This window comes from Haliotis rufescens, unplaced genomic scaffold (genome assembly GCF_023055435.1).
Source record: "Haliotis rufescens isolate VD_foot unplaced genomic scaffold, xgHalRufe1.0.p SCAF_7, whole genome shotgun sequence".
NCBI classification, from domain to species: Eukaryota; Metazoa; Mollusca; class Gastropoda; order Lepetellida; family Haliotidae; genus Haliotis; species Haliotis rufescens.
Window position 1 is genome coordinate 12982350 of NW_025964361.1, and position 21374 is coordinate 13003723.

The 21374-nt window shown below is 44.3% G+C and overlaps 1 protein-coding gene across 7 annotated transcripts in view; it reads right to left on the bottom strand.

Moving 5' to 3' along the window:
* Window positions 1-8385: 8385 nt before the first annotated feature.
* LOC124141891 overlaps window positions 8386-21374 on the bottom strand; it is a 37746-nt gene continuing 24757 nt past the window's right edge. For 3 of the 7 annotated variants that reach the window (XM_046510076.2, XM_048387852.1, XM_046510075.2), the window contains exon 2: window positions 8386-12899. In XM_046510076.2, the coding sequence (XP_046366032.2) occupies window positions 9707-12787 (3081 nt within the window). In that variant the 5' untranslated portion in view covers window positions 12788-12899 and the 3' untranslated portion in view covers window positions 8386-9706. Of the gene's footprint in view, window positions 12900-19850; window positions 20093-21374 lie in introns of all 7 variants that reach the window. The other 4 variants (XM_048387851.1, XM_046510074.2, XM_048387850.1 and 1 more) reach the window with 2 other exon arrangements.

Below are 21374 nucleotides of genomic sequence, written 5' to 3' on the forward strand. Positions count from 1 at the left end.
TGATGTGTATAGTTTTGTGTTTCTGCCTGTGGGTTGATGTACAGGTAACCATGCATTTAGCCTGTTTTGACATGGTTTTATTAACCGTGGATTCCAAGTTAGAATTGATCCCCAGCAGCCTACCTATGCTTATCATTCAGGCGACTTTATTGATCAGGTTGTATTTGGTTGAATGTGTTCATGTATGGTGATGCTTTAAACATCAATCGCTGAATTGTCTGGTTCAGATTTGATTATTTATAGTTCGCCGTCATATGGCTGGAATATTGCAGTGCAGCACTTAAACAACAAACAAACAGTGTTAACTCCAAATGTGAACTAGGCTAATAGATACACTTTCTGACATTTGACCTCCACTTGTTTGTTTTCAAATCTAATCCATGTTAGTCATGCTATGCAAATACAATTTCTCAGGGAAGTTGATAAATTTACGAGGCACCATATAGGCTTAGATGTGCTTTCTAGCTCTGAAGGGTGGTTGAATTGTCACAAATACAAGGGCTGGTCAGAAAGTTCTAGGCCTAACAAAACCAAACCAACAATTGTGAAAGTGTTTGTCAACATAATCTCCCTGCTTTTCAATACACTTCCCATTTCGATAGTGAAGCTTTTCAATTCCAAAATTCCGTTTTCTGAAGTAATCGTCTTTTGACTTTCTAAGTAATCAATAAGGAGCACTTCCCTTGCATCCCAGAATACAGTGGCCATAACATTCTTCACTGATCTTGAAGACTTGAATTTCTTTGGTGCCGGAGAAGTGGAATGGTGCCAGTCCATGGATTGACGTTTTGACTCGGGATCATAGTTGTAGACCCATGTTTCATCACCCGTTACTAATCTCTTTTTGAATTTGATGAAATCCTCCTCAATTAGCTTTTTTTCTGGCAATGGCACCTAACAAGCAGATATCTCATTTATATGTAAATGTTCATGAATAATAGTTTCAATTGATTAATGGCTTAGATCTGTGTCTTCCTCAAGTTCAGCAATGGTACTCATCGCAATACGCTTGTGACATGCGGTCATGAATTTCTTGAGGAGTACTTTTCTCTAAACTCAAAAACTTGATGACTGCTTGGTACCCACCATTCAGATTTGCCACACTTGCTACCCTACCAGACACATAGCCCTGTGCCCTGCTGGGCAGGTTACACGACCAGACACATACCCCTCTACCCTGCCACACAGGCAACACGACCCAATACACACCCCTGTTTCCTGCCAGCCAGGCTACACCACCCAACATATACCCCTGTGTCTTGCGAGACTGGCTACATAACCCAACATATACCCGTTTCCTGCCAGACTGGCTACACCACCCAACATATACCCCTGTGTCTTGCGAGACTGGCTACACCAGTCAACATATACCCCTGTGTCTTGCAAGTCAGGCTACACCACCCAACATATACCCCTGTGTCTTGCGAGACAGGCTACATAACCCAACATATACCCCTGTGTCTTGCGTGACAGGCTAAACCACCCAACACATACCCCTGTGTCTTGCAAGTCAGGCTGAACCACCCAACACATACCCCTGTGTCTTGCGAGACAGGCTACACCACCCAACATATACCCCTGTGTCTTGCGAGACAGGCTACACCACCAAACATATACCCCTGTGTCTTGCGAGACAGGCTACATAACCCAACATATACCCCTGTGTCTTGCGAGACAGGCTACATAACCCAACATATACCCCTGTGTCTTGCGAGACAGGCTACATAACCCAACATATACCCCTGTGTCTTGCGAGACGGGCTACACCACCAAACATATACCCCTGTGTCTTGCGAGACTGGCTACATAACCCAACATATACCCCTGTGTCTTGCGAGACAGGCTACACCACCAAACATATACCCCTGTGTCTTGCGAGACAGGCTACACCACCAAACATATACCCCTGTGTCTTGCGAGACAGGCTACACCAGTCAACATATACCCCTGTGTCTTGCGAGACAGGCTACATAACCCAACATATACCCCTGTGTCTTGCGAGACAGGCTACACCACCCAACATATACCCCTGTGTCTTGCGAGACTGGCTACATAACCCAACATATACCCCTGTGTCTTGCGAGACAGGCTACACCACCTAACATATACCCCTGTGTCTTGCGAGACAGGCTACATAACCCAACATATACCCCTGTGTCTTGCGAGACTGGCTACATAACCCAACATATACCCCTGTGTCTTGCGAGACAGGCTACACCACCCAACATATACCCCTGTGTTTGCGAGACAGGCTACATAACCCAACATATACCCCTGTGTCTTGCAAGACAGGCTACACCACCTAACATATACCCCTGTGTCTTGCGAGACTGGCTACACCACCCAACATATACCCCTGTGTCTTGCGAGACTGGCTACACCAGTCAACATATACCCCTGTGTCTTGCAAGTCAGGCTACACCACCCAACATATACCCCTGTGTCTTGCGAGAAAGGCTTCACCACCAAACATATACCCCTGTGTCTTGCGAGACAGGCTACACCACCCAACATATACCCCTGTGTCTTGTGAGACAGGCTAAACCACCAAACATATACCCCTGTGTCTTGCGAGACTGGCTACATAACCCAACATATACCCGTTTCCTGCCAGACTGGCTACACCACCCAACATATACCCCTGTGTCTTGAGAGACAGGCTACATAACCCAACATATACCCCTGTGTCTTGCGAGACTGGCTACATAACCCAACATATACCCCTGTGTCTTGCGAGACAGGCTACACCACCCAACATATACCCCTGTGTCTTGCGAGACAGGCTACATAACCCAACATATACCCCTGTGTCTTGCAAGACAGGCTACACCACCTAACATATACCCCTGTGTCTTGCGAGACAGGCTACACCACCCAACATATACCCCTGTGTCTTGCGAGACAGGCTACACCAGTCAACATATACCCCTGTGTCCTGTGAGACAGGCTACACCAGTCAACATATACCCCTGTGTCTTGCGAGACAGGCTTCACCACCAAACATATACCCCTGTGTCTTGCGAGACAGGCTACACCACCCAACATATACCCCTGTGTCTTGCGAGACAGGCTAAACCACCAAACATATACCCCTGTGTCTTGCGAGACTGGCTACATAACCCAACATATACCCGTTTCCTGCCAGACTGGCTACACCACCCAACATATACCCCTGTGTCTTGCGAGACAGGCTACACCACTCAACATATACCCCTGTGTATTGCGAGACAGGCTACACCACCCAACATATACCCCTGTGTATTGCGAGACTGGCTACATAACCAAACATATACCCCTGTGTCTTGCGAGACAGGCTACACCACCAAACATATACCCCTGTGTCTTGCGAGACAGGCTACACCACCCATCATATACCCCTGTGTCCTGTGAGACAGGCTACATAACCCAACATATACCCCTGTGTCTTGCGAGACAGGCTACACCACCCAACATATACCCCTGTGTATTGCGAGACAGGCTACACCACCCAACATATACCCCTGTGTCTTGTGAGACAGGCTACATAACCCAACATATACCCCTGTGTCTTGCGAGACGGGCTACACCACCCGACATATACCCCTGTGTCCTGTGAGACAGGCTACATAACCCAACATATACCCCTGTGTCTTGCGAGACAGGCTACACCACTCAACATATACCCCTGTGTCTTGCGTGACAGGCTACTCCGCCAAACATATACCCCTGTGTCTTGCGAGACAGGCTACACCACCAATCATATACCCCTGTGTCTTGCGAGACAGGCTACACCACCAATCATATACCCCTGTGTCTTGCGAGACAGGCTACACCACCCAACATATACCCCTGTGTCTTGCGAGACAGGCTACACCACCCAACATATACCCCTGTGTCTTGCGGAAAGAGGCTACAGGATCCGACACACATCATTAACTCTGCCGTATCTGTCAGTCGTGCAGCCAAAGCTAAATTATGGAAAATTAAAATGGCTCAACTGAATTCTCTATACCCATATCCCACGCAATCTGTATTATGCCTGTCGGTTACATCCGGCTGTCCACGATGTGGATCATGTTGTGACACGGCCCACAAACACACTTATGCACTTCATAGAGTCCTTTTAAATTATCTACAGTGGCTGTGTTTTTTTATGTGAAGGTTGTAATGCAATAAAAGTGTTATATAAGGAAATAAGTAAAATGTATTGATAACAGAGACGGATCCAGGATCTTCCAAAAATAGGGTGCACATTAACACGTGGCCAACACATGACGGAGGGGCCGTAGTCTTTTTTATCTTCACGCATTAATCGAATCTGAAATGTGCAGAACACTTTCCCACCGACACCGTGAGGTTGGTTATATGGGGGTGAGCTGCTCTTGTAAGGAGACACGTGCAGGATATACCACGAATGAACGGACTTTTGACACAAGCATGTGGGGAAATATAACGTCAGTTTGACATGCTACTTAACTCATTCAAGGCCCCGAGGGTACGGGTGGCCCAGTCGTACGGGTGGCCAGGTCTGCGTCCTTTTGGCACGCCAGAAACCTATGGTTGTGTTTCGAATCCCGGTTGGTCCCGATGATGTTTCTAGTTTGTCAGCATCATACCCGTACTCGTTGGTTTCACCAAAGTGGTAAACGTCTGAGGCCTGCATCAAATCGGACTTTCCTCCCACATGAAGGTATGACTGGAATACTTTTCAAAGCGGCGTTAAACCCAACTCACTCACTCACCAACCCACCCACTCGCTGCCCTTCACTGACCGTGAATGACTGAGTGAGTTATGTTTTACACCAGTATTTCTGGTCTGTCACTTTCGAGCGGCTCTATCGAGCATAGGTATAGTGTTGATGGACCAACGATAATGTTGAGGGAGAATCTTGGATTCGACATCCACGACCACAGGATCATGGCACACCTAAGATGCACATTGTACATCGAAAAGTAGCGTCTTGGACAACTGGACCACCCGTAGTGTGGCAGTCTAGTGATTAAAGCGTTCGCTTGTAACGTCAACGACCAGGGTTCTATTCCCAACGGGTATATTCCTGGGGCCTTGGCCATGACAAGTGGCGTTAAGTACTCGTGCAAAAGCTGTACAAATTGTCAGTTTCAAGCATTAATTATTGAGTGTAGTTGGGATGCAACTCCTCATTAACCCTAAATATTGAGTACATATATTGTATTCTGCGATAATTGGACGTTCGTAATTTATCTGAGTAGTCAACAAGAATGGTAACGGTTAGTTAATGGGTTTGTACTGAAACTTACCAGAAAGTAATTACGAGTATCTTATTCTATTTCAACCCAATGCTGATTACAGTATTAATAATTTATTCGTGTCGATGGCCGAACGAACGCATTCTGTACCAGCAGAAAAAAATATGTGCGCCAATTTAAACAGGTAAATCGCTAAAGTATTTTAACTGTGAAAATCATCTTTATTGACGGGTAAACCTCTTAATCGTTATGTCACGTCTATCTGAAAAAGAATGCTTTGTTTATTGTTTCCCATGCTTCCCAGTGTTGCACAGGCACTTTTTAACACTAGTATATAAACTACACCTATTGCGTGTTAAGTGTCGTTTGTTGGACGTGTAAACTTGACCCTGGGGGAATTGCAGGCAGAATACGATATTCGATACGACTAAATGGGTGGCTACACTGTCTCCCTGGTGTCTCTTTACACCGAGACAGCATGGATCGCTGCGCGGGCTATCCTTTTGCTTGTCTGGCCAAACCCCGAGGTCAGTGTACTGGGATTCAAGTGAAGGACAATCCTTTGGGAAGATGGTGAAATGAATTCTCTGTAACTCCGAGGTCAGTGGACTGGGATTCAAGTTAAGGGTAGTCCTTTGGGAAGATGGTGAAATGGGTTCTCTGTAACTCCGAGGTCAGTGTACTGGGATTCAAGTGAAGGACAATACCTTGGGTAGATGGGGAAATGGGTTCTCTGTAACTCCGAGGTCAGTGTACTGGGATTCAGGTGAAGGACAATACCTTGAGTAGATGGGGAAAGAGGTTCTCTGTAACTCCGAGATGAGTGAACTGGGATGCAAATAAAGGGCAGTCTCTTGGGAAGATGGGGAAATGGGTTTTCTGTAACTCCTAGGTCAGTGGACTGGGATTCAAGTGAGGTACAGTCCTTTGGGAAGATGGAGGAAATGGGTTTCCTGTAACTCCACGGTCAGTGTACTGGGATTCAAGTGGATGACAATCCTTTTGGGAAGATCGGGAAATCGGTTCTCTGTAACTCTACGGTCAGTGAACTGGGATTCAAGTCAGGGACACTCCTTTGGGAAGATGGGTGAAATGGGTTCTCTGTAACTCCTAGGTCAGTGAACTGGGATTCAAGTGAGTGAAGACTCTTTTGTTAGATTGGGAAAAGGGCGTTCTATAAATCATGTAAAATCTAACTACAATGAATATTAGGTGGTGATTGTGTGATCTGGTTAAAAATGTGTCATCGTATGTGTGTTGATGGTTGATCAACATGTCAACCACTGGTTTGCCGGGCCCAGACTTATTGCCCTAAATATTACCCACCGTGGCATAAAACAACATTCACTCATCCGAAAACCCCACGAGACAAGGATCGATTCCAGTACCCTATTCCTCACTCCTTGTCTATGGGTATCAACATAGAATTTGTCGTCAGTATCCCATTATCATTGCATACAGTGTGTTGGAATGGTACTTTTGTTTGGGGGAATGGTCAACAGTACTTTCGTTTGATGGAATGGTCAACAGTACTTTCGTTTGATGGAATGGTCAATAGTACTTTCGTTTGATGGAATGGTCAACAGTACTTTCGTTTGATGGAATGGTCAACAGTACTTTCGTTTGATGGAATGGTCAATAGTACTTTCGTTTGATGGAATGGTCAATAGTACTTTCGTTTGATGGAATGGTCAATAGTACTTTCGTTTGATGGAATGGTCAATAGTACTTTCGTTTGATGGAATGGTCAATAGTACTTTCGTTTGATGGAATGGTCAATAGTACTTTCGTTTGATGGAATGGTCAATAGTACTCTCGTTACTACTTTAATGAGAAGAGGTTTAGTGGCTGTATGCTCAAAGGGGGTTGAAGTAGCGTAAACTATTTGTCAAACTATGAGTATGTAAGACCACATCATTCAAAGTATTTTATTCCTACCATAGTTGTAATCGTTGTATAACTATAAGGTTTAATTGTCGGCTTAAATTACCAACAATCAGAATGATGTTTAAATCCTGTTGGGGTACCACGCAGGTAGCATAGGTACCGTTAGGCCTCATTGGTTCCTAGTAGTGGCTTTTGGTTGCTGGCGATCTGTAGCCCGATTTTGTCTTGTGCTGTTAAGTAATGGTTTCCTGTTTTAAATATTCCCAAACAAGTTGCATAAAAATAGAAAACCCCGTATGTATTATTCGTTATTGTAGTCCATCGTTGACAGTTTTTAATAAATGATTATTAATGAATAACATGTTCTTGTCACGATGGCTAAAACACTGTCATTGTGTCACTCACTATCTCACTTGAATGAGAGATCTAACCAGGGGACGAGGCTGGTTAAGTGTGGCATCGTACTCAAGGTGCACGGGCTTCTGTCCAGTCACCGTGCAATAATGGTGGTGATAGTGCGGACTGAAGTGTGGAGCATATTCATTGAGTAATGTTAACTTCATGGATATAAACTTTCCTTTATTTGGACTCCATTGGGGATGGCAAGGTGGCTTTACTTACACTGACTCACCGCCTACAACGCCCACAATGGTTTCAACAGCCACCTTTGCTTGCCAAACCAGCGGAACATGTTTATTTGATATTGCGAAACATTGACACCGTATGGAGTGGGCTGACAAGTTTAATGTTCAAAGTGTTGGGTGTGACCGTTGTGGCGATGAAATATGCAAATATCGGGTGACCTGCCGGGCAAGTATAAGAACACAGGTTTGTCTTATCATCCCCTTAAAGATTCCAGGGTAAAACGTGTGCCTTAGTTTGACTCTTCGTGATGGTTCCAGGGTAAAACAGGTGCCTTAGTTTGACTCTCCGTGATGGTTCCAGGGTAAAACAGGTGCCTTAGTTTGACTCTCCGTGATGGTTCCAGGGTAAACAGGTGCCTTTGTTTGACTTTCCGTGATGGTTCCAGGGTAAAACAGGTGCCTCCGACTTATTTCAGGAACAAATGGTTGTGACATGGCTGACCGGAGTGCCATCGTTCCTCGATGGGGAGGGGGGAGGGGGTCGTACTCGTTCTATCAATCACTTGTTTGCTTGTACAAGAGTCGAATTTTGTTTGACGGTGGCGTTAAACAATAACTCATCCACACAGCTCAGATTAACCAAAATGCACAGCCTATATACAAGTCAGCAATCCAAATATGATTCCATTTAAACATATTATTTTCGCATATTTGCAAGATTTTATTCAAAATATTGTACAGTTTCATTTGTCTGGAATCGAATGTAAAATAAAACAAATGACCAAAGTACATATAAGTCGATCAGTAAATCACTTTACACACATGGAGTGTACACTTTACACGGAAACAAACAACATTATGCACAATGACGCGGCCACATCAAATTAATGGATTTTGTGGTTTTGAGAACTGCCTGGCCAATTTTCTTTCTTTAACAACAGACTTGGAACTGGAATGTCTCCGCTTTGAATGGATGCTGGTTGTACGAAACAAAGTAAGTTCAATGTAGGAGCACTTAGAGTTTGGTTGAAAGGTTTACGTGAAGGAGTTAATTTAGTTGCCTGAAATAGAAAGTTTTTTCCTAAAATAATACAGAGATACAGTGCGAGGCCGAAACGTTATCAATTTGTTCTGTGTGAGGTCCAGAGAGTATATAAGTATTTCAGGCCGGATTTTCATCTGGATAGATAATGGTGCTTGTAGTGATGTCGGTGCCAACGTTGGTAGGGACGTACGCTGGCATCACATAACGGTAAAGACAAGGTTACATTATGAACTATGAAACAACGCATTCATGGTATAAGTAGAAAGTGAAAATGTCAGAAATTACGAAAATTTTCTGTGAACACCTTACATCGGTCATGTATAACAGCAACGGCTCTTCAAATGATTAGCACTATTTGCAAAGGGAATCGTCAAAATAATAATATTCTACTTTTCACATTGGCATTTATAGTTTATATTTGTCACGGCGTACTGCTTACAAGCAAAAGTCATACAATGATACAATATAGGTGTTAAACATTTAAACAACTATAGTCCACGCAAGTAATCTGCTCCCAATTGTTAGGCGTGGCATCTCTCAAGTTAAACCAACAGGTTCTCTAACAAATGCTTTTGCCATCAGCACCTCAGTTATCGCTCATCATTTACATTCCGATCATTCATATAACAATACCATTAATGGTTTCATAAAACAATACCATTTATGGTGTCTCAAAACATCAAAACATACCAAACATCTAAAGTTCGGTCAACTATATCTGGTTTTCAAACTTGTACACAGCGATATACATCTCCCTTCCTCTCGATCGGGGCTGTCCGTGTGTGCTGATGGTTCCACATCCATCGAGAACAACCATAACCTTCTCCTTTAGCCTTGCTTCAATCTGGACTGCAGAATTCTGCTGTCGTAGGTCCACAAAACAGTGCAATTGGTATAGTGGGTCCAGGACGTGCTGTGGCTGACAAAGGACAAGGCCTTTACCGTGAAGTCCCGTTTGAGATCCAGAGAATATACAGTTCTCTCAGACAGGATTTTCCTCCGGATAGGTAATGGTGATTTTTGTGATATCGGCGCTAACGTTGGTAGGGAAGTACGCTGGCATCATGGAATCTGACGGGATGCTCTCAGAAGACCCCCGATAGGACCATCCACCAGGAGCATCAGCTGAACTCAGGTCTATGAACAGGTCCACTTCCTGGTCTTCCGGGATTGGTGGAAACATACTTGTTAAGCCATCATCTCCATCATTAACAAAACCTGGTTCATTTGAATCCTTGCTCTTTATGGAGACTTGGGTGTCCACAACGCTCTCCTTCCTGTCAGTCTTCTTCTCGGGTGTTGTGACCTTTTCTTTGGTGGAGTTTTCATCTTTCTTGTCTTTCCCATTTTTCTCCTTATCCTTTTCTTTCTCTGCTCCACCGTCCTTTTCTCCCTCCTTATCTCCATCTTCCTCCTCCTCTTCCTTTGGTAGATCTCTTTCTATCACCAGGTCCTTCACAGGCCAGTACTGTTTGTACTCCCCAATGATCTCGTCTATTTGTCCTTTGAAGCTAATAGTCTTCAAATTCAGTTTGATTGATTTTGAGGACAAAACGTTCTTGAGCAGCATTGGTACAAACCCACCAGCTAGAGTTGCTAGCGTCTGATTGGTTGATGACATCTGCGTTACATTTCCAAATGCCATCACCACAATCATAACAAACAACAGGAACACTACAATCACTAGGAACTTCCCAGTTGCCCTCAGGAGGTTCAGATAAACTGGTCCAGGTGCTCCGTGTATTTGAACATCACAGAGTCTTTGGAAGAGTCGAAGAGGTATTCTAGGGGTGTCAAATGAGTCCAAGAATAACAACAACTGACCAAGTTTCCACCTGATCTCCTTTTTGGTAAAATTCAGATCTGTTTTAATCGGGGGTACTTCGTCACTACACTTAAGTTGAAATGCAGCGTTTTCTTGCATACTTGATGGAAGACTTGCTATCTTCTTTAAGTCCTCAGCTCTATCTATCATCTCTGCTATTATAGTCTTGTTAAACTCCAGATAATTCTGATACACATTGCTATAACAGTCGTGCATATATACAAACACTAGGAGCACCATACTGACGTATTTGAGAGTGCTACTGGCATTCACAATGATCCCCATCATCGTAAAAGCCAGAACCTCAACAATCAAACCAAATGATTCTGCAAAGATGAGAGCTATGGCATAAAGAACACACAAGCAGAATACCGCACACGTGACCTGAAGGCACGCTGTCTTAATGGTCGAGAAACCATTGAAACCCATGGACGATGGACAACAATTATCCTCAGCCTCTGGCGTAGATCTATGAACCACTTTGTCTATTTTAGAAAGATGCCGGCCTATGTTATGGATTTTTCTAAACTTACGTCTTTTCACTTTCTCTTCGTCATCCATATATGAATTGTCACCTATCTGCCGTTTGGTTTGGTACACAATTCGAAAGGAAAGGTATATGGTTGGTATACAGTACAACACAAGAATGACAATGCAAAAAGGAGAAGTTACACACATATAGAGAGGACCGAGCAACAATGCTATTAGTCCACATTTCTTGAAAGGCCACAGACCAATTCTAATGATGACTTGTAGCACACCTGTTTGTGAGATAGCGTTCATGTCCTGAAGGGCACCTCTGGAAACGGACTTCAGTTTGTCTCGAACAACAGGCGAGGAAAATCCAATAACACATCCTGCTAGAAAATAGAAGAAATAAGCAGCTATGAATATGCCATGGCTCGGGCTATAGTGCTGGATGACGTTGGTCTTGTAGAAGACATAGCGGAGGTTGAGATGTAAGTTATTCAGAGACTCGTATCGGTGGTCCATCTCATGCTTCTCGAACTTGTAGTAGATGAATAACCGGATGTAGTAGGGCATCGGCAGCAGCAGAAGCATCAGCCCCTTCACAAGAGCCTGGACAAATTGATGCCAGGTCAACTTGTGCGAAAATTTCGATTCCAAAGAAGCATACACGCTCAAGTCACAACAGTCAACAAAAGGATCGATTCCCTTGATTTTACATCGACATAGATTATCATAAAACGTCCTCATCAAACCAGTCGGGGGATCATTTTCTGGGATAATCCTCTTCCCCTTGACGGTGATTCGCACTTCGGACATCTTGATGGGGAGAATCTCATTCTTAGGCATGGTCTCCAACATGTCCCTGAATCTCCACCAGTCAGATATGTCCTCCAGAGTCAGCCGTTGTTTGTACTTTATCTTATAGTCGCTCTCCTCCGAGATGTAGATGAACTTCTTCACCTCCTTCTTCAGCTTGACCACGTACTCCGCAGCCACGTACATGGCGTTGTACATATTGGCGGGGAGGAACATGGGGCAGAAACAGAAGACGAGAACCTTGACCGCAGTCACTGAAATGTACAGGATGGAGATCCAGGGGTCATCTTCTTGGTCGCTGCACTTGATCTTCCCATGAGAGTCCCGATGGCAGCACTGGAACACGAACTCTGCATAGTTGTCATCTTCTTTCTTGATCTCCTGGTTGCATACATAGTCTCTGTGGGCGCTAGAGTACCTGTCCTCGTTACTGGACTGTTTTTCTTCTATCAATAGTTGGCGTATTGCTGTCAATCGGTTATCAGCTGACATGTTCTGGAGGCATCCTTGAGGAGAATCTGTGATGTTGATCTCCATTTCCTCGACTCCTATTGTCAGAATAGACATTGACAGAACATCGTAGTGGAATGACAGCATCAGCAGCGTGCGACCATGGCGCGTTTTGGTCTTGTACCACAGAAATGGTTTGTAATTCATACTTATATCATTGTACAGTTTGTCATTTTCCTTCGATGTGTTTGTAGTTCGTAAACTGATTTTAAACAACACAGCCATTTTCTTTTCCATTGTTTTAACGTAGCTGTGAAATTGTTTGTCTTCTAATTCCAATCTGCACATGCTGTTAGTAATCGCATAGCCAACATTCGGGGATGCTGGAGTTGCCTCCCGGCGTGTGAAAGTTGTTCTATTTTGACATTGACCTTCTCGTACGCCACAGAGAAGCGTCCACAAGATCACACAGAAGCTGAGAGGATTAGCATAGGCCGCCATCTTGGAATGTATGAATCTTGGTTCCTTAGTGACTTAGTATCGACAGCCGAGGTGTTCTGTTACATCCTGTTGTCATCCATATTGACATATTTGGATCTTTCCATCTGTAACTCTGTAACAGCAAAGAATACATTGAATATCAAGATATAATAACATCAATACATTAAACAACGTTTAGAAACTGTTAGAGAACACGACAAGCAAATATTCAAAAACGTGGTTGTTGTTTTACGCCAAACTCAGCAATATTACAGCTACATTGTATATGACGGTGGCCTGTAAATATTTGAATCTGGACCAGACAATCCATCATTTAGTCTAAGTAACCGTCCACGCATTCTTGGTACGATGACATGCTATCACCCAAGTCACCGAGCCTGACCACCAGCTTCATATAGTCGCCCCTCACGACCAACATAAGTTGCTGAGGGACCTATCCGGAATTCCCACAGGGTACAATGTGTATTTTAAACTGATACTTAAATAAGTGTATTATTTCGTCTCTGGGCGAAACCAGTTGCAAAGCCTCCTACCACACTGGGATCTTAAGGGCTACGCCAAATGTCTATGTTGGAGTATGAGAGTTCCGCTAGACGCAGTCCTGATATCACTTTGTGACCGTTCATGCCGATTATGTTTCTAGGTTTGTCAGCACCATACCTCTGATGGATTTCAACAAAGTGGTAAACTTCTAAGACCTGCATCACTTCGGGCTTTCATCCCACATCAAGCTGAAACGCCGTGACATAACTTGAAACTGTACAGAGCGACGTTAAACCCAACTCACTCATACACTTTGTGAACGTCACCAGTTCAAACCTAATACAACTACTGCGATAGACATTTCATGCTGCGAAGTTTCCCAACTCGATGATGATCCAATACAGACGGCAGCCATCTCTATCTCAACGTTGACAGAAAGTAATTATATTCAGCAAAGTACGGCTACAACGAAGTCGTCGAAACTGTTAATAAACTATTTATCGCTGTTGTCACACTATTATACATGATACTGTATGTAATAACCTTTATGAAAAGGGCGATTTTAGAACAGTTCGTTACATCCAGTATGTCCGGGTAACTCGAAGTATTTACGTAGGTCCCTTCAACTTCGACACAACGGTGTGGCCGTCATACGTTTGCTCGAATTTGTAACGGCGATATAACAAGTACCTCTGTCGTGAGAGTAAATAACGTAACGAGTTAGCACAGCTTTGCGGATGTGCATTAGGTACAATACACGGTAACCAATACATTACTCTCGTCACTTCATATCAAACACATTCACACGGCTCAAGGATAAAGGCCGACAATAGATGTATAGAAATGTCTTATCAAAGTCACAAAAGCTTTTCCTACTTTGAGACCTATGTACAACTCCAATCGAAGATCTTTTCAACGTCAGTCAAGCGTTTACGTCATGTGATTCTAGTCGAATCTAAGTCGTAACCTGTGTTTCAACAAGGATATATTTAAAAGAAGGGCATTCGCACTCATTCACCGCGGTGAGGTATAGATCGGTCGACTCGTCGCCATGTCTAATGAAGGATCTCCGATCACAGTTCAAATGTCAACAAGAAAACCACAACGTTTCTCGCTAAACTAAGAGCGCGGCTGTGGAGTTGTTAGGGTAGGAGAGACACCGATAGCATTGTCATCCACGCGACCAACAGCGGTGTAATAACAGTCGAGTCTTTCTAGGGTTTGGCATGATTATCAGCCGATGTCACAGGATACCGGTGATAGGTTGTTAGGAATCTCCCCCATATCAATAGCTGTAATAAATCTATCTATACAATCCAGTATCTCGTACGCACGTTAATGATAGCATAACACAACCTGCGGCTTGAAGTATATATCGATGCTATATCACCCTCGACAGATAGATGTCAAAGGAAATATATGAGGCATTGTGTAATTTGCTAATATCATTAACTCTAACACTTCGCGCACAAGGATATTTGTGATTAATTATTTCAATAGGAAGCTGTTGACATTGTAACACGCCTAGTCGAACAGATTATCCTGATGAGGTGTAACAAGAGGAGGACAGCTCACAGATGCAGCGATTACTGTACCGTACATCAAGTTGACGTGTGGGATTGTGGAAAGGGTTAATTTGGCCTTCGGGTTTACTGCTCATTCCACAGTCCAATCAGGGTTGAATATATATTCAGCTAGGTGTGTCATTGGGTTTAGGTCGGATAGACGTGTCATTGGGTTTAGGTCGGCTAGACGTGTCACTGGGGTTATCTCATCGAGACGTGTCATTGTGTTTAACTAGGCTGGACGTGTCATTTGGTTAACCTCGACTGGACGTGTCACTGGGTTTAACTCGACGAGACGTGTCATTGGGTTTAGGTCGGCTAGATGTGCCATTGGGGTTATCTCATCGAGACGTGTCATTGTGTTTAGCTAGGCTAGACGTGTCATTGAGTTTAACTCGGCAAGACCTGTCATTGGGTTAACCTAGGCGGTCGGGTAGCCTCGTGGTTAAAGCGTTAGCTCGTCATGCCGAAGACACGGGTTCGATTCCCGACATGGGTACAATGTGTGAAACCCATTTCTGGTGTCACCCGCCGTGATATTGCTGGAATACTGCTAAAAGCAGCGTAAAACCAAACTCACTCACTACCAAGATCTGAAACCCATTGCGGGCGCGGCTCTGTGTCTAAATGGAATGTCATGTGTCAAACTTTAGTAACACTTCAGCATTGGACAGTTTACATCGCTTTTTCACTCCGATAGTGTTTGGCCAATATGTATAGATGCTACATGATCGACTAGGTGCGACATATTGCACACTGAAGTAGCTGAAGGTAATAACAGTGACCCTGTAACATCCCGGGTGTGCTTCATCCACCATCAATACACTAATTGCCACTACCAGATACCGTGGAACACTCCACTGACCATGTGAGAAGGGGGAAGCGCAATCAGCGGCACGATAGTCGCAGTTTGGTAGCAGCAGGAGCTCAACACGATAGGGGGGCACCGGGGCCCAGTCGTCTAAGGCGCCGCGATTCCCTGTGCAGAGTTGCGTTCCCTGGGCACGCCAGAAACCTATGATTGTGGGTTCGAATCCCAGTTCGCTCCGATTATGTTTCTAGGTTTGTCAGCATAATACCCGTGCTCGTGAGTTTCAACGAAGTGGTAAACGTCTGAGAACTGCATCGCTTCGGGCTTTCCTCCCACATTAAGCTGATACGCCGCGATATAACTGTGATACTGTTAAAAGCGGCGTTAAACCCAACTCACTCACTCACTCAACATGATAGCTGTCATGTAAGGTCAGTGAGGAAACAGTGCGAAACCTTTCATGTACAGGACAATAATTTTACCGCCCGAACACGGGACATTGATCTTCAATCTAAGAAACATAAATGCGTCAGTGCAGGTAATTTTCCCACATAAAGTAATTGTGTCTTTACCTGGTCTGTCTAGTGCTGAACATAAAGGGAAATTGGCCATAAGGTACGAACGCCATATGAGCGGAGTCACGAAACAAGAGTCATCGTCATGAGGCAACGCCGTACAATAAAAGCGACAAAACCCTTTCCATATTCATGAGAAGCCTCTGCCAAAAGCAGATTCGATTGTTAGATTCCCACTTTCTCATAAGCACGTGTTTATGAATCATTATCAAATGGTGATGGTACCGGGTGTTCGTGAAAAGGTCAGCGTATCCTGCTCCACGAACCGCGAATTCTGCTCATGCGGTCACACCGTACATACCAAAAACGTGAACATTTAGAGAAATAAGTAGATTTAATTTGAAAATAATGAACTTGTGGGACATGTTTCATGCTAACAGCTGGGCTCATATTTCTGTACATCGTACCAACATCGGACCTCGTGTCAGAGCCGGTTCAGTTCATGTCTACTTGATGTGTCTGCTTGACACGGCGTATTCATGTATCCTTCGGGTTCAGTCCTAGCTATATCTTCTCGGCGATAACGAACTCACAGATCATCGTATTTCACAAACCTGTCACTTAAGGAGTAAATCGCTATATCTTAGTCGCGTCAAAAGATTCTGCGCGATGTGATCTTCTAAGACCTACCTGTCATTGCGTTATGGTGTATCACGGGAGTAACGTCGTAGCGCTATGTTACGGTTCGGGAGTTACGTCAGTCGTAAAGATGACTGTTAGTATGGGAATCACGATACTTATAGCGTTATGTTTAGGTTTTGGATTTACAATATTTATAAGGTACGGGAGTTATGTAAGTCGTAAAGCTATGTTGTGTCGTGGGAGTTATGTCAGTCGTAGCGTTATGTTAAGATTTGGGATTAACAACATTCGTAAGGTAGGGAACTACGAACGTCAGTCGTAGCTCTATGTTAAGGTACGGGAATTTCGTCTGTCGTAAAGCTATGCTAAAGCTACGATTTGCGAAATTACGACATTCGTAGCGCTATGTTATGGTTTGGAATTTACGACAGTCCGGAAATTATGTGAAGGTATGGGTTTACGTCAGTCGTAGGTCTATGATAAACTCTGGGAGTTACGACAACCGAAAAACTATTTTAGAATGGAGAATTACGGCAGTCGTAGAGCTATGATAAGGTTTGGGAGTTACGACATTCGTGGCGCTATATTAAAGTATGAGAGTTACGTCAGTGGTTGCGCTGAGGTCGCGATGCGAACCGGTCCTGATTCTGATAATGAAAAAAACTCTAATCTCACCCGACATTACAGTATCCCTCAGTATCTGTGAATTAGAAGGCCTGGTATACACGTTCGGGAAAACAAATGGATTAAGATAAATACAACGCGCATTATACAACTCTCAACACGGCCGACATTGCAATACAGTTCGTGTAGTCCCTGACTTCCCCGTGTTAACCAGGGCCTCATTCCACCAGGCAACATCAGCACCATGATTGTCGTAGGTCTATGTTAAAGTATAGGAGTTACAGTCACCTGAGCACAGAGATAGCTTTATGGAAGGGGACCCAGAGCGCGACAGGAGAGCAATACCGCCGTGCCACGTCCGCTTCAATGGTATCCTCAGTCAAGGTCGGGCAGTCAGGTAGCCTAGTGGTAAAAGCGTTCGCTCGTCACGCCGAAGACCCGCGTTCGATTCCCGGCATGGGTACAATGTGTGAAGCCAATTTCTGGTGTCCCAGAAAGCGGCGTAAAATCATACTTACTCACTCAGTCAAGGTCAAAACTACATAAAAAACTGTTTTCCAGTTGTACTCAACTTTCGACTACAAATCAGCTGAAAAAGAATTATTGGAGGTGATCTGTGTACCGTTACCTGAACCTTCACTGTCAACCTACAGTAAACTACGGTTATAACGAACTCAAAGGGGCCACTAACTTTAGTTTGTTATAACCGTAGTTCGTTATAAGCATATATACATCATAACTATAGCAAATAGTCGGGACAAAAAATCGGTTCGTTATATCCGTCAGTTCGTTATAAGCGTGTTCGTTATAAACGTACTTCACTGTATTTGAATACTTAATACGAGTAAAAAACACGAGGAGCTCCAGTGATATGACAACTCGCACCTCACATGATAAAGAACATGTAATAACTGTGTTAATCTGACCTCAGGCTCTAACAACACTTAGAGTTCATACATGTGCGTGTTTCTTCGATATGAAGTCTCGCAATGTCACGTCACTCTGTACTAAACAGCGTTAACTAATAGCAGCGAGAAGTGGGCCTGGTGATCTTAAATGTTCCATCCACAAACCATGACCCCCATTGTCCCCTACAGCAGGATTCAGCCTGAAGTAGGCGTGGTGATATCAGATGCTCCACCTATAAGCCCCCCCCCCCCACACACACACATTGCCCTTTACAGCAGGAATCAGCCTGAACTGAACTGGGCGTGGTGATCTCAGATGCTCCATCTACAAACCACGCCCTAGTGTCCTTTACAGCAGGATTCAGCGAGAAGTGGGCATGGTGAACTCAGATGCTCCACCTACAACACACGCCCCAGTCACCCCACCCCACCCACCCCCACCCCACCCCACCCATTACCCATTCTGGGGCTGTCAGTGTGGGTGGTGGTATCAGATACAAGATGGTTTCAAACGCAACCATTTCATAATCACTCATTTTGTTCGATGTAGTCCAGTAAGCTCGAGCTAAAGAAGTAACGGCATGTTGAACATTGCGATTGTCCGACTTAAGTCCTTCACTGACAAAATCACGCCGCCGCTTGGGACATGGCGGGGTATCGCCTCCCGCTCGGTATGTAACAAGCTCAGGGGTGGGCTGGGGGTGGGGACGCGTGTGTAAAGACCTACTCCTCACTGCAACACAGGCATACCAGGGGGCCAGGGAGTGGGGTGGGTGGGTGGGGTGTATCGGGGTGGGGAGAGGGAGGTCGTATTACCGATGAGTTTATTGGTACATTGCTACAGAATTAGAGATTTTTTTAGATTTCCAAAATTCCTCAGATTCTTAGTCTTAAGTAATATGCATGCATGATTATTAAATCACACCCCATATTCCCTGCTGCTGAATTCGTCGTACACAGGGCCTGCTGTTCCTCTCAAAAGGTGGTGAACACTGAATCATGCAGTGATATTTCTGACTGAGTGTTAAAAATAGGGAAACAAGTAAAAGGAAAATCATGAATTACAAACAGACAGGGGCGGTCGGGTAGCCTAGTGGTTAAAGCGTTCGCACGCCACGCCGAAGAGCCAGGTTCGATTCCCTACATGGGTACAATGTGTGAAGCCCATTTCTGGTGTCCCCCGCCGTGATATTGCTTGAATATTGCTAAAAGCGGCGTAAAACCATACTCACTACAAACAGACAAGAACGCGACAAGAAATACAGCGTGACATATAATTCTTGTAAGAACACTGCCGGCGTTGTAACTCAAATACTTGTCTCTTTAGACAAATAAACGCTACTGTCAGGAATGTTTAACACCGTTTCGTCAACATACAACAGATTTCAACCTACTCAGTTCTCGTGTCAGTCCAACCCGATCTATACGGCTAAGGAAAGGCAAAACCACCCGAAACTCGAATGGTTTATAATACGTTGTATGACTCTAACTATATATTCACCATATCACACCTACCCGATGACGACGCTCCCGTTTGTAGTCCGCTGTCTCCTATATCTACCCGGTAATATGGGGCGCTATGTGTGGAGCAGGGGTGTATAGCAGTGAGAGGATATCGGGTGGATAAGGCTGTTCTTTGGCACGCTGTAGACCTGGAGACACGGGAGAATTGAGGTATATAGGTTATTCGGTCCGCTTATTCCAACGGCAGTTTCTTTCAAGCTGAGACCGCTGCGTCAGAACGTAGGACCATCATCCTAGGATTTTAAAAATCAATATTGAAACGCAATATGAAACTAATTATTTTTGGATGGCAAACCGCTGCGGAATGAAATAGCCGAAAACACGATGTTTTAAATTTATGGATGTGGAGCACGCCTGAAGAGTGTTCTCACAAAGGACACGGTGCAGATGTCTAATACCGAGGACCCAGGAAACAGCAGGCGACATTCCCCCTTCACAGATCTACAGACAGTAACACTGATGTGACTACACGTGCCTGGGCCCTAATAAGCACATTTCAAAGCAGTTCAACGTAAAAAGTAACATATATTTTGCATCTGCATCACTATCCCCATACATGATGTTGCAGTCAGACATGTAAACGGGTGGAGCTGAGTACTGCTGCCTGGCACGGCCTATTCTCTGACATGTTATACAACAATCAATGTTCATTATGCACAGCATACGTTGCTGTTAATCAGGGTTCATACTGGTTCGTTTTCTGCTATATTGCCTGATTGCCATGCACAGTGTCCTAAGCTATATTTCAATTAGGTGATGTTATAGAAGAATGTCGTGATAAAAATTGCTGAAATCATGAAAATGTCCAATGCCAAAATCACCGTAAATTATAAGATATTGTTCACTTTGTCAATACACACTGTTACATAGTACTCAATACACGGATACCAATTGACTGGTCCTATCTGGAACTACCATCAGCCATTCCTGACCAAACTCGTGTTATTCCGGGACAAGCCGAATAGCAGGTTACGGAAAGGGGCGAGTGGTGACGAATGTACCATCAGCATGTACTTAAAGAGGTGACCAGACCCTGTTATTGTCAGCTGGCGTGGAAGTCGCTAGAACAAGGAGCAAGTGTCTGTGTGTGACGTGTAGAGCTTTGTACTGATATCTCTCTACAGACGCACATGCGTTGTAATATTTGTCCACAGATTTCTTCTCGATACAATTATTACTTAGATACTCTAAATCATCGATACTTGAAACTGAAGACTTATATATCACCATGAGGGAGTATCAGCTTTACTACTTGACTGCTTCGCTTTGTCACTACACACACACACACAGACACACAGACAGACACACACAGGCACACACAGACATACACACAGACAGATACACACAGGCACACACAGACATACACACAGAGACACACAAACACTCACGCACAAACACACACATTCAGACACACAAACACACAGAAAAATAAACACACACAAACAGACACACACACACACGAGAGAGAGAGAGAGAGAGAGAGAGAGAGACAGACAGACAGACAGACAGACAGAC